At 35.7% G+C, this 14,669-nt stretch overlaps 1 protein-coding gene across 5 annotated transcripts in view; it reads left to right on the forward strand.

The window, feature by feature from the left end:
• Positions 1 to 947: 947 nt before the first annotated feature.
• rbm26 (RNA binding motif protein 26) overlaps positions 948 to 14,669 on the forward strand; it is a 34,893-nt gene continuing 21,171 nt past the window's right edge. For 3 of the 5 annotated variants that reach the window (XM_069178761.1, XM_069178762.1, XM_069178763.1), the window contains exons 1-9: positions 948 to 1,380; positions 1,967 to 2,085; positions 2,418 to 2,554; positions 4,838 to 4,926; positions 6,737 to 6,838; positions 8,922 to 9,145; positions 9,505 to 9,774; positions 10,178 to 10,417; positions 10,581 to 10,718. In XM_069178761.1, the coding sequence (XP_069034862.1) occupies positions 1,322 to 1,380; positions 1,967 to 2,085; positions 2,418 to 2,554; positions 4,838 to 4,926; positions 6,737 to 6,838; positions 8,922 to 9,145; positions 9,505 to 9,774; positions 10,178 to 10,417; positions 10,581 to 10,718 (1,378 nt within the window). In that variant the 5' untranslated portion in view covers positions 948 to 1,321. The remainder of the gene's footprint in view (positions 1,381 to 1,966; positions 2,086 to 2,417; positions 2,555 to 4,837; positions 4,927 to 6,736; positions 6,839 to 8,921; positions 9,146 to 9,504; positions 9,775 to 10,177; positions 10,418 to 10,580; positions 10,719 to 14,669) is intronic. The other 2 variants (XM_015363624.2, XM_006638984.3) reach the window with 2 other exon arrangements.

A 14,669-nucleotide genomic window follows, 5' to 3' on the forward strand; every position in this document is an offset into this window, starting at 1 on the left:
TTGCTGACCATTTTGATAATTAAGTTGTACCTTGTAGTTTCTCGTGTTATTTTTCGATGACATCTGACAAATGTAACATCTGTAACAACAATGCCCAATACAGTAAAACTGGTTTATTTACCACTGTTTTCTACATATAAATTACATTCTATTTTACCCTTGCTGTTTAAAACAAGCCACATGTTTACAGTGCCTTTTAAAAGTATTTACAACATTAATTTTTACTTGGTGTTATATTTTCTACTCTCCTTAAGCACACAGTATTTAAAAAAAAAACAGTTGAATACAGTATTATAGACCCCTAGACAAGAGTCAGAGTGCATGATGGACAACATTGGTCTGGGTATTTTCACTCTGATTTTCTCTCTATGCTCTATTTCCCTCCACCCACCGAATAATATATATATATAATTTAGCTGGGTGAAATCTTGTATATTTGTATATTTTCAGACATATGTGACATATGTGGAGCATTTTACTGATGTAAAACAGCTTGCTCAAGGGCACAATAGTTGAGCTATAAATCCAGAGTTCTAATCATTACGGCCCACAGCTGCCTTAAATGTGCTGGGTGAGTTTGATTTTATAGTAATTTAGATTTGCATAGGTCACTGCCTAGTACCAGGACCGTTTCATTCTCCTGGATTATGCTCTGTATTATTGGTATTTTTTTAATGTGGTAAAACTACAGCCTATGCTTACACAGCCAGATGCATCATGCTTTATCCAGCCATCGCCATGTGACTGATGAAAAGGGCACAGTGCCTTGTCTAAACTTAATCATTAAAATTAAAAATAAGTATGGTGATATTTATTTTAAAGGCTTATTTTAAGAACAATGCAATGGTCATTTCATTAACTAAATAGAAATACGCCCTCATCCTCTTTTCTAAAGACGTAATCTTTAATATTGGTGACGTAACAACACAGGCAAAAGGCGAGGGTGATCATCTCGCGATTTCTTGCCTTGCAATGATAGTAAACGGCCGCCATTTTCGTGGAGTAAGAGGTGAAGGAAACTGAAAAAAGTCTAGCTAACGTGAATTATTTTACCTTTATATAATTCAGTTTCTTACAAGACGTAGCCTCCAATTTATCCTATCTTAAGCAAACTGACGGAAAAGAAATATAGTGTTCTAATCCGCCAAAACCACGATCCTGCTTTTCTATAGGTACCGTTGGGCCTTTTTGGGGGGTTTTCGGCATACATTGCAAGTTGCTGTTGGAAAAAAGCACATTTGTTTCCCTTGTTTAATCTTTTTTACCGCTCGGAAGGGGCTTTGCCCTGAAAGCGTTTTTGTAGAGCTGATCAGTTTCTAAAATGATAATAGAAAACCTTGATGCACTGAAGTCTTGGCTTTCAAAGACCCTCGAACCTATGTAAGTAGCTGTTAACTTTTGTATTACTGAAGGAGTGTAGAGAGACTTTGTTTTTACATTGAAAGTAAAACTCATGTTCATAATATATTTCTTAGATGCAGGGACTCCGGTTTTTTTTCTTGTCTACGCAGGTCGTCTACGGATACTAAGTTAATTTGTTCTGTGCTGTTTACTTTAGAGACTAATCGATAGCTGCAGATATTAAATGTTTATGCATCTGACACCAGTAATTTAAGAAAATATCTCGAATGCTGTATTTTAATATTTCTATTTACCATACACTTCTTCTTTCGTAAAACCCAATATGTTGGACGCTAAGGATTGTGAAACCCAAGCTCCTGAAGAGTTATTTTTTTTTACCTACACATGGTCTTTACACTAGGCTGTATGGCGAAGCCTCCACGCCGCTCTTCAAGGGTATTAGCTAGTGTAACGTATGAATAACAATAAATGTAGACACTAACAAAATAAACTCCAGCATTGTTTAGCATTATCACTTATTTGATTTTTTTTACATGAAATGTATAAATTAGTTTTCTGTGCAGTATGACTATTTTATAATCTGCTGCTGCCTTTTACTCTTCAGATGTGATGCTGATCCATCTGCCCTAGCTAAATATGTTGTTGCCTTAGTGAAAAAGGATAAAACGGAGAAAGAACTGAAAGCACTATGCATCGACCAGTTGGATGTATTTCTTCAAAAAGGTGGGTATGGTTCAGAATGCTTCTGTAATGATTCTTAACTCAGCTTCAGTATATGAATATAATCTCAGTGATACAGAATTGGGGATTTGGTTTAAGGATTTATCAGAAATAAAATGTGTTTTATCCTGGAGTGTTTGTGGCCAAATATAGCAAAAATGCTTAATTATACTGTGAAGAATATATCTAAAAACTCGTTTTGCAACACAATGTGCTTATTTTATTAGATGTATGTAATGTTTTTTATGCACCTTTTGGTTACATACTGTGTATGTGCCTTAAGTCTTAAGCTTTTCTGAGCTAAAATTGCTACTTTTGTCTTTCTGTATTTACAGAAACCCATACCTTTGTAGATAAACTTTTCGAAGCTGTGAATACAAAGAGTTATCTACCTCAATATGAGCAGCCATCGTCAACTGTACGAACAGAGGCTCATCAACGGCCAGAAAAAGATGACCTAAAAAAAGAAGAGGTGATTGAGATGTCTTTTATTCAGATAATTTGGTTGATTTCATATGTTGATATATTGAAGACCAGTTTGGCTGTAGTTTATGACAAGTTACATTTTGTTTTACAAATACTGAAAAATAAAACTTGGTTTTAATGATTTATTTTAGTGATTTATCTTTTAATGATTTCAGAAAATTGTTATACGATTGTAAAAGCATAAGCCACATTAAGTATTGTACGTATTGTAGAAGGAAAATTTGTGTGACTTAGATACACTGTTAACAGTACTATGCTATTATAATGCATTATTTGGGATTTTTAAGCAAAGACATGAATATTGTGTTCAGTGTAATGTTGTCATTGTTAGCCAGCTCTGGAACAAAAATAACAAGACACATCAATAGATTGTTTAATTGAAACCTCTTCTTTAAAGTTGAACCAATGCTAGTCTTCAAATTGAATGTTTTTATAATGTTGTAAACTGTAAATTAAATAGGATCTAAGAACATTTTAAGTTTATTATCTAATCAAGGAACAGTCAATGTTTCTTTCTCTTCTACAAAATAATTGCAGTGCAGGTATGGAGATTCAATAATTACATATATGTTGCTTTGATTTCAAAGTGGTTTATTTGTAAGTGGGTACATAACCTAATTCATCCACAGTAGATCAGGCAGAAGTGAGAAACTGCTTCAACAGTTGAACAAAAGTGGAAATTTGTGTATGAAAGATGTAACCTAGAATAGACTTTAGCCAGGATACATCACAAAAACCTATGCTTTTAATGAAGTATATAATTCTTTATTAAACCAGAATAGTGAATTAACAAGAAATTCTCATTACCAATGATGACCTGACCATGCATTTCACACCATTGTTGCACAGAAGAGAAATAATGAAAGAGTATACAATACAATTTATGTCATAATATAACAAAGTTGGACTGTTAACATATGTGAGGATCAAGCAAAAAATATAACTGCAAAAAAACACCCTCAGGTGCATAGATCGTTTCATTTCACTCCAAAATTCTTTGTCATTAGCAGCAGGAAATTGAGATTAGATGGGCTAAAAGTTGATAGTTTCTCTTGGAAGGTCCTGTTTTTCCTCTTAAATTGTAGGAAGGTACAGGGAACTGCAGTAAATTAAAATAAGCAAGTTTTTTTTTGAAGATCTATAAATTAATTTTTAGCAGTGAAGCATTTATCTAGTATGTAGAGAGGTCCTGTCAAAGTTATGAAGAAAAAAATAAAAGAAATAAAATAAGAATGTTCACAGTGCTGAGTGTGAAAAAGGTCAACACTGATAAATCGTTAAGTAGAATGCTATAAAGCAGGGGTTCCAAAACCTTATAGTGGAGACCCTCACACCCACTGTTTGTTTGTTCTAGTCAAGCGGTTACACAATTGAACACTTATGTGACTTACTAGAATGAATTTGAACTGTCTGAACATGTTGGAGGTTGCCTTTTAACTATTGGATTTCATAAGTGAGATTCTACATTTTTCAGTAGAAGAAAACTTATATTCCAATCAAGCAACTTGTTAATTGAAGCCTTAACTCAAAATGAGTAGTTAACGTTGGCTGGAATGGAAACCAGTAGGTGTGTGGGCCTCCAGGTTTGAGATCCCTTAGTGTAAGGCATCAGGTTTCTCAAGAGCTGTTTTACAGACATTCTAAAGCCAGTAAATCTAATACATTGTCTTTTGCACTTTTTTTTTCTACCAGCTTGGGGGTCGATCTAACATGAAAATAACTTTGTCAACCATACGGCATAAACTTTGCAACCTGAAATGTTTGGAAAAGGCTGCCTTTTTTGTTTCTCGCTCAGTCTTACCGTCTACTGCACATTCTTTAATTTTTCAGACTTTGGATTTCTGCTGTGCCTCATTATGTTTACATGGAAAATCCAAGTCTGTTATATTAGTTATTTTGTTTGGTAATGTAAATTAAGACCTTATCATATTTTAACTTATTCTACATAGCGGCATTCTTATCTTTGGTCAGTGCCTACCACTAACAGATTTTTTATGCTATTAAATCATATCATTTTGGTAGCACATTATATTGTTGAAGCAGCCTTTACCATTGATGTTAGTTTTAAATCCCCATACTTAAATCTTCTTTTATGTGAACAAAACACTTAAACTTAAAGGTTGTAGCAAGTTCCAACAATCGCACAGTAATTCTTGTCAGAGTCCAAAGTAACTGAAAAGAGCATTTATTGTCCATATTTTCCACTCGCTCTGCCTACATTTAGAAGTCCATTGATGGGAACTTGTAAGCATTCTTTTTTTTGTGACAGCTAAGCAAAGATGAAGAACGAGAAAAGAAATTCTCAAGAAGATTAAATCACAGCCCACAGCAATCCAGCTCACGGTACAGAGACAACAGGTGAGAGCAGCTAATTGTGCTTATTCTGTTTTCACGTCAGTCTTTGTTAAATTAAGGACCAGTCTGATGAAGATGCTATGAATCTTGCGCTGGCAGGCAAAGACGCAAACACAATACAAAACTATTAAAAACCCTCTTAGTGTGATGATTGAGGAGGATGTGATGTTGGATAGACAAGTTAAAGGTTGTGTTTTGTAAACAAATTTAAATGTACCACACTTAACCTTAAAATATGAATGAAAATTAGTTTTTCATTCACTAAACAGAAGGCTAATTAATAAAGTGAAGGCTGCTTAATTGTTCATTTTCTTAATTTAATATCTATCAATATCCACTGACATTTGACCAGTTGTCATTGATCAGTCCCAATAAGAATCTGAAAAGTTTTCTGTGGGAAATGTTTTTTTTTGTAAATGTACAGATGCAGCCATTCAAAATGAGCGGGCGATACCGCATTATTTTCCGGTACGCTGTACGCAGTCTACCGCGAGTTACCGGTAAATACCGCTAGTTACCGTAAATTCTCCTATAAGGAATTTCCGCAAGGTGGAGCTAATAAAGCTCAACCTCTCATGTTTGAGCTGTCGCCATCAAAGTCTTTAACGAAGATATTACTACTACTAATAGTATTAATAATGAATGACCTTGGATAAGCTGTAAGTGTAAACTCAAAGTATTGCCCTGGTCCACATTCTTTTTTTCATTGACCGTCTTTGTAAAAGTAACACCACAGCATTTCGCAATCACGCATTTGTTTCCAATCATGCAAAGTACAGTAATTTTTGAGAATCAATTCACCATGCCTTTCACATGCTCATAAAAGAGATTGATTTAGGAACATAAACATATTACCGTATGGAAACTGTACTGTATACAGTATGTATATGTATATTTAATGTCTTAACTGTGCCTGTTTAAGTATTGAATATTTATATGGAATTTTACCACTGAAGGGAAATCTTAGTGCCTGAGCATAAAAAGAATGGGAGCATACTGCAACGCGTGTGAAGGCTATAAACGATATTAATTTTGGAACTTAAACATACAGTATATGGCTGGTCTCGGTACTTTAAAGAAAACATACACGCCAGTATTCCATTTCTCCCTAAACATTTTAAGCATCGAAGTCTTTAACTAACGTGATACTGGAGTCAACAAGCATACTTTTAGAATTTGATTAAAAGGGAATATAATATGGAATCGCGTATCTCAAGAAATTAATAACAATATAATTATATTCATGTTGCAAAAAAACTGCAACGGACATAAAAACTCCCTAGCTTTTAACAGAGCATTCCATAATTTCTAACTACGAAAATGATTAAACTGCGACACATATCATTCAACCAGAGCTCGAAATATCACAAGGATCCTCTAGAGCACAGCAAAGACTGTATTAAAAGAATCGCGTATCTAAAGAAATTAATAAGATATAATTATATTCGTGTACTGTGACAGGGCTGTGTAGGGCTGTTTCACCTCTGTCTTCATGTGACTCTATTCAAAAGCCATTTAGCAAAGAGGGGATGTGAAGAGTGACAAACTAGTATACAGTACAGTACTTCAGATCTTTTTTTCTGAACCGGGGAAAATCTGATCATGTTTCTCTAACAATAATAAAAAACATTGCCACACCCGGACTGATAAACCAACACATTAGCACGTCAAAGCCATCACACTCGTTGCAGTATGCTCCTATTCTTTTTATGCTCAGGCACTAAGATTTCCCTTCAGTGGTAAAATTCCATATAAATATTCAATACTACAACGGGCACAGTAAAGACGTTTACTGTAAATCTTTCTATGACAGACCAACGGACCACGAGTGCCCCTGTCGGTCAACCAATCACGTACCGCGGTACCGTGCGTCATCGTGCGTCACAATGGGCGACACCGTAGCCAATTACCTCCGGTACGTGTGTGTACCGCGCACTTTGAATGGCTGCATCTGTATATATTATTCAGGTTGCATGTTAACCAGAAATTGTTGGTAACACACATTTAGTACTGAGATAATCTATCTAATTCTACCTTTTACGTGAATTCTACCTTTTTGTAACATGGACATCTTTGCCCGTGGATTAATTTTAAAACTTGTCATACTTTCCTGTTATAAAGGTTCAGATCAGAATCAAACCTTCACAACAAAACTGCACAATGTAATTGCAAATGTGCTTCTTAATGTAAACCTGGTATACCGATTTACTGAGATTCAAAACACAGCCTTTATTAATACTATAAAAAGATTTCAGGTCCGTCCTGGTGCTCAGAATACGAAAGTACTGTAGTTTGTTTGAGGACTTTTGCTATTGGTGTACATGATTGTACTAAAATCATGTAAAACCAGTTACAAAGAAGATTATTATACATTTGAATCTTGACTATTTTCAGTGGCTACTGAGTTTCTACCCTTAAAATTACATGTTTAGTGATTTAGTGATGTGTAATTTATACAGATATATCTCATAGTTGTGCTATATAGAATTATAGATAGATACTTCCTTTGTCCACTGCTGTGGAAATTTCTTTGGCTTCTCCCACAGAAGCGCAAAACATAAGTTGCATAATATAATATTAAATCAAAACAGTATTGGATTCATAAATAGTTGGACAAATTAATAGGTACAGGGGGGAATACATTTACATACCTTTATTGAGTAGTTTTATTTTAGAGAGGACAAAGGACTTTTTATAAATGTTCAGGTGGGTAGCTGCGTCAGCATGCGTAGGCTGCAAAGGTGTTCACACCTGAAGAAGGCTCCACGGCCGAAATGTGTTTTCGTTCTTCTTTTTTTCAGCATGGAATAAACCTATTACTTGTTCCTTTTTGTAAATGTTTTTTAGTTTTAATTTGGTATCCTATACCGTCTTCCTTATGGTAGTATTATGAATATTAAGAATAGAGTGGCCTGCTGTGTGCTGATTATTTTTCCTGCCATTTTCACAATCCTGGACCATCTGATTTTGCTTTTCATCCCCAGGTTTCCATACCACATTGTCATGTTAAATGCTAGGATGCCCTCAACAAGGCTTTTATATGCCATCTTGAGGATATTTTGAAAAAAAACAACATTAAAGTTCTTGAGTCTTTGAATTTGAAAACAGCCTCTGCTTTGCTTTCTTAAAGATGTTGTCTATATTCTCATGTAACTCAGCCTCTGATCAGTATGTGTTCTCAGATATTTAAAACTCCACAATCTCTACAGACTTACCATTTAGTACTATTGTCTGCAAAGTTTGCTCTCTATCGGTTTCAGCATTGAAAAGAAGCTCTTTAGTCTTAGTTACATTTATTTCCAATGCACTGGATTTGCACCAGCTTTCAAGGATACTTATGTTTTTAATTTGTTTAATTACTTCCCGTTATAACAAATTCTTTGTGAGGATTTCGGAGAATTTGATGAAGGTCCATCTGTGTGGTTTCAGGTCAAAAATGTTTCTTATGGAAAAATTTCCAAATAAAAATGAGTTTCTGAATTGCCAAAACAACAAATTCATTTTATTTTATTTTAAATGCAGTATTAACATATCAGCTTGTTCAAACATGTAACTCTGAGATTGCTTCTCTTTTAAAAGCAGCACTCTACCCCTTAGTTTGCTTCATTGCTTAGCTGAGTGTTGATATCACAAGAAATGCCCATCTGTTGTCCCTTCTTGCATGTCACAAAGTCACTTGATGCCTTTTTAGCCATTTTATAGAGGGAACAAATTTAATAAATTGTTTCAAAGTTGATTGTAAATGCTTTAGTTCTTTTTGCTATATTGCTTAGTTTGCAAGATGAATCTTTCAGAGTCTGACTTGAACAATAGAAGGATTTAAAAATCTTGAGGAAAACTTTGTACTAAACGGTTAGAGACATTTTACTTCAGGTTAGTTTTGTTAGTGCAATAACTTAAGAACTGTTTTGATTTTTTAGCTCCGTGAGTATATGCAACTGGAAGTTGTATATAGTATAAGTATCTTGAAGGTTTGGTGACTTTTTTTTTCTACATAGAACCAGAGATGATCGTAAAAAAGATGATCGCTCACGCAAAAGGGATTATGACCGAAATCCTTCAAGGCGGGATTCATACAGGGATCGGTATACACGGAGGCGAGGACGCAGTCGCAGCTACAGCAGGAGCCGCAGCCGGAGCTGGAGTAAGGATCGGCCCCGTGACAGAGACAGGGAGAGAAGCAGGACGAGATCTAGAAGCCAAAGCAGAACAAGAAGCAGAGGTAATTTTTCACTCTATTTAAATGGTCCATTTGGCATTTCATAGGTAACTATTTTTTTTACTGAGGGAGTTATTATAGTCTTGAAAGAGATTCATTTATGGTAATATTTGAGCATTGATAGATATGCACTTATATTGAAATCGCAGATTTCTGAATTGTGGAAATTTACATTACTACATCTTAAGTATCTTGATATACAGGTTTTTTTAAAGTTATACTTTGTGCACTATTCTATATAAAACACTTATAGCTTTGTTTTTATATTGTTGTGAATACTTTAAATGTCTATTTAATATCTTGTTTTTTGAAAGTCGTTTATGATGGCCTCCCTTTCTTTTTTTTGTTTTATTTATACCTAGAAAGAGACACTGGGAAATTGAAGTATGAGCATGACAGAACTGAAAGAACAGAGCCTTCAGAAAACAACTATACTCCGGGAACTTTAGTGTCAAATGTTTCTTCTAGCCATTTCCCTGTCCCGACACTAAGCAGTACCATTACTGTCATAGCGCCAACTCACCACGGCAACAGCACCACAGAAAGCTGGTCAGAGTTTCATGAAGATCAGCTGGATCATGGTTCATATGTAAGAGGACCTCCACAAAGAAAACGCTGTCGAGACTATGATGGTAAATTACAGTTTCATCAGATATGTTTATTAACTTTTTGAAAAACAATATTTAAAGTTGGATTTTAAATGTCTTTTAAAACAAAACACAAGATGATACCCAATTAAAATGATTATTTTTGGTATGGCAAATTTGTCCATTGTTTTTACTAAAGAAATTCTAGTTTATAAAAACAACACATGCAACTTCCAGTGAGCATTGCACCAAGGTACAGTAAACTTGCCTGATTTTTTTTTTGTTGAACCTCATGGGCAAAAGAAGGTAATTTGGTGATCTTTGAAATTTACAACGATAAAAAACATCCCAAACACAACTCTTTTTACTTGCCAGACATGAAGCTGTGGTTGTGCAGTAAAGAATGTAGAGTAACTCTTCAGTCTTTCATGATTTTTTTTCTCTCCAGAAAAGGGTTTCTGCATGAGAGGCGATATGTGTCCTTTTGACCATGGCAGTGATCCAGTTGTTGTAGAAGATGTGAATCTGCCAGGCATTCTTCCCTTTCAAGGACAGCCCCCTCCTGTTGTTGAAGGTCCTCCCCCACCTGGCCTACCTCCTCCACCCCCACTCATGACACCACCTGTGAATTTGAGGCCACCAGTGCCCCCACCGGGTCCTTTACCTCCCAGTCTTCCACCTGTAGCAGGTAAATATAATCATTAATGGTATAAATCAAATGCTTTCCTATGCTTTAATTTTTAATGCTCATTCACTTTTTTTTCTTATTTTTGGATGTTCTTTTTGTACACTTACCAGTGGGTCTAATGTTCGCTTATATTCTGAGTTTAAACTTGTTTTCCAATCTTAAGGTCCTCCACCTCCTCTCCCACCTCTCCAGCCTTCTGGAATGGATGCCCCACCAAACTCCATGACAAGTTCAGTACCTACAATTGTCACATCGGGGATTCATCCTCCTCCTCAGACTCAACCTCCTCTTTTTACTTCAGGTAATACTGATATGAATAGATTAAAGCAATGATTCCAACTCAGAAAGTCCAAAGTCAGAAATTCAGTTGTCTGCTGTGGGAAAGATTAAGTACACTCTCTAGCTTCAATCGCTGGTGTTGCCCCCTTTGGCATAAACCTCTTGTTGTAGGTGTTTCTTGTAATTGAACAAGTAATAGGTTTACTCCATGCTGGAAAAAAAAGGAGAAAGAAAACACAATGTTTCAGCCGTGGAGCCTTCTTCAGGTGTGATAAGTGCGAGCACCTGAAGAAGGCTCCACGGCTGAAACGTTGTGTTCTCTTTCTTCTTTTTTTCAGCATGGAGTAAACCTGTTACTTGTTCCTTTGCAGCCTACGCATGCTGATGCAGCTACCCACCTGAATTTTTTTGTAATTGTCTATCAGTCTCCTACATCAATGTGGAGGAATTTTTGTCCACTCCTCCTTACAGAACTCCTTCAACTGTGATGATTGAGGGTTTTCTTGCATGTGCTACCCGCTTCATGTCCCCAGACAGCATGAGGCTGAGATCTGGGATTTGACTTGGCCTTTTGATAACCCTCCATTTCTTTTTTGAGCCATTCTTTTGTGGATTTGCTTGAGTGTTTTGGGTCATTGTCTTGTAGCAAGGTCCACTTATGGTTCAGCTTTTTGTGAGATGGCCTCACTTTTTCCTCAAGTACAATGTGGAATTCATGGTTTACTCTATGATGGCAAGCTGCCCAGGCACTGAGGCAGAAAAGTAGCCCCAAACCATAATGCTTCCACCACCGTGCCTTACAGTTGGTATAAGGTTCTTTTGGTCAAAGGTTGTTTTTGTTTTTCACCAAACAGGACGTCTGGCATTGTGGCCAAATAGCTCTACCTTTGTCTCATCCATCCAGAGCACATTGTTCCAATAGTCCTGATCTTCACCTAGGTGTTGTCTGGCAAACTTCAGTCTTTTTTAAGAGCAGAGGCTTCTTCCTTCCTGACCTCGCCAATTGTGCAGTCTCTTTCGGATGGTTGCACTTTGACATTAACTGAGGCAAGACTTGCCTTTAAATCCTATCTTGTTATCCTGGGGTTCTTGGAGACTTCCTGTAGCATCTTTCGGTCAGCTCTTGGGCTGAATTTGGTGGGACGACCTGGCCTGGATAGATTGTCAGTGGTTTGAAGTTTTCTCCATTTGTAGATGATCTTTTGGACATTGGAGTGATTGACTACATATTGCTGGAAATGGCTTTAAAACCCTTCCCAGACCCATAGGCATCAACAATCTTTCTTCTGAGGGCCTCAGAAACCTCTTGATCTTGGCATGATGTAGTCACACACCTCAATTGCTAAGACAAAACCAGACCACAGCTTTCTGATGTTTATTTAAGGCAGTGCCCTCCAAGTTACTCTCTAATGATGTTCTTATCATTTGCACCTGATTCTAATTTTAGGCATTTGATGCAGTGATGAAGGTACGGGTGTACTAACTTTTTCTGCATGAGGAAATTGCATTTCTGTTGATTTAAATAGTACAAATGAGTGCACAATGTGATTTAAAATTAGATCACCTTTATCTATCAGTATTGTTGAAATTAATATCAAATATCCTTTTGTCCAAAAATATAAAAAAGACCAACATGCAAAAGCAGTAACTTGCAAATAAGACTCAAATACTGTAGAGGAAAAATTATCCCCTTTCCTATAAAAAAATTAAACTTAAAACAGTTTTTCTTATGCAAAACATAAAAATAACTTTCTAATTAAGAATAAACCTTTAATCCTGTAAAAAGTCCATCAAAACACAAGTTATTGCTTTGGCTTTGTGGATACCTCAAAAAGGAAAGTGATATGCCTACAGGTATAGTATATGACCACAGTTTGTTAAATTCTAGGATCACTCTTGAGTTCTCCGATTATCTGGCACATCTGTGTTAAACAAAGGAAAAGCCCAAGGATAGCCCACTCATTGTTCAGCTTCTTTGTTGGAGGATCAGAGAGAGAAGATGCAGAGTCTTTATACTGTTCTGAGGTCTCTCCCTTTTACTGTGAAGTCCCCAAAAGTGTTTGGGGGTACTGCCACCCAAGAATGGTCTGATTCTTTCTAGGAGTTTCTTGACCTGTCTGGTCACTTGGTTTCTGTCAAATATAATTGCCTCATAAGGGATCAGGTGTAAGGCTTCAATCAGACTGGCTCTAACATTTCAGAGAGAGTAAGGGGCTTTGCCTTTAGAATGGGTAATATTTATAAATGTGGTAACTTTTTTGATACTCCATAGCAGCCAAGAAAGCCAAGGATTCGACTGAGGAAACAAAAAAAAAAACAGCAGGTCAATTGCATAAAGGACTAGGTTAGGCCCTGGAATGTAGCTGCTTCCTCTTCTCCGATTATAGCAATTAAGAACTGCTGAATTAAGGTTTGTCACCACATTGATGGCCGTACATATAATTACATATTCTATATAGTCACATATAAGGTGTTATGCCAGTTTTTATGGTATAATACATAATAAACATGGAAGTTAAAAATATTGTAAATAGATTAAAGCAATTTGACTTAGCTTTATGTTACTTTTCTATTTCTGTTTTGTCTTGTTATTGGACTTTTTATTGTTTATTCTATGGAGGTAATTTTTTTCTTAAGTTTTAAAATGGCAAACTCCAATTTGCTCATCTGATGACAATATTGTTTAATTTAGGGCTTTCACATAGACCAATAATTTTGAAATATAATAGTAAATTGCACTCATTATAAATTGTATTTAACTATTGCTAAAGTATTCCAAGCAGCATTGTAGACTTGAAGCAATATCAGGGTTGGCCAGTTCATACTGTCTGTTATGATCTGTCCTACAAAATGTACTGTTGTGCTTGGTCCAGCAGATTTGTTTTTCTTAGTTTCATTGCAGCACAAGATTATACTACTACTAAAAGACCAAATAAATCTGATACATTTGCAGTGTAAATTAACCAAATTAAGGTTTCTGGAGTTTTTTTTTAGTAAAAATCAGAGATGAAATACTAATGAAAAGAAAAAGTGAATGTTTTTACAATAAACAGGAGATCCACCCCAATAGATCTAGTGTTGGTACTTATTTCACACCTTCCCAATATTGGTTTCTTTAATTGACGCATCCATAAACATAAACATCCTTCACATCCTGGTTCTAACAAAAATAATGGAGGAAAAGTCTTTCATAGTTAGTGCCTTAACTGGTTTAAGAAGCAATAAGGAACCTATATGTAATTACTTGGAATTGCCACAAGATGGTGCTGTTTATGCTTTTGCTCTTTTTTGGGGGGTAAAGTTCCAAAAGTGGGAAGGGATTACTTAGGAAAGGAGAATGTTAAAGTAATAAACAGCTCGCTTAATGATGGCTAATTGGACAAGCAATTTAAATTATTGTATGAAATGTGGTAAACTTTTGCAGTGGCAGAAAGAAAGCTTATCTTCTAGCAAAACAAGGGCTTATGTTTATTCACTTTAAACAGAGGTCCGTCTTGGAACAAAACCCAAAAAAATACAAGCCTTTCAGATTTCCGATGAGGGAAGTTTTGAATGGGAAATAGACAACAGATACATTTTACAACTACCATAAGTAGCTTTTGTTTCTGGTACAATAAAATGTTCTCTCTACAATGATTCACAAATGACTAGTAGTGTTGCTTCAAAAATAAGTTCAGAATAATCTTGGCAAGTGGAAGAAAACCATTTTTAAAAGAGGTGTGCTTAATGTTCTGTTATATGCTCCAATATCAGCAAGATATAGTTTACACTTGTAATTTTGTTACATTATAGCTTTGAATTTTGCCCATGATTTATACTACAACAATTTTGGCTTCTTTATTCCTCTTCACAACATATCCCAATTTGTGTAAAAGTGATTTTGCTCATTAAAGTCTCTTTGCTGCATGTCTACCAGATCTTATCGTACAGTAAATTCCTTTGACTATGATTGTCTGCTTTAGGTAGTCTATAG

This window comes from Lepisosteus oculatus, chromosome 15 (assembly GCF_040954835.1).
Source record: "Lepisosteus oculatus isolate fLepOcu1 chromosome 15, fLepOcu1.hap2, whole genome shotgun sequence".
Lineage (NCBI taxonomy): Eukaryota > Metazoa > Chordata > Actinopteri > Semionotiformes > Lepisosteidae > Lepisosteus > Lepisosteus oculatus.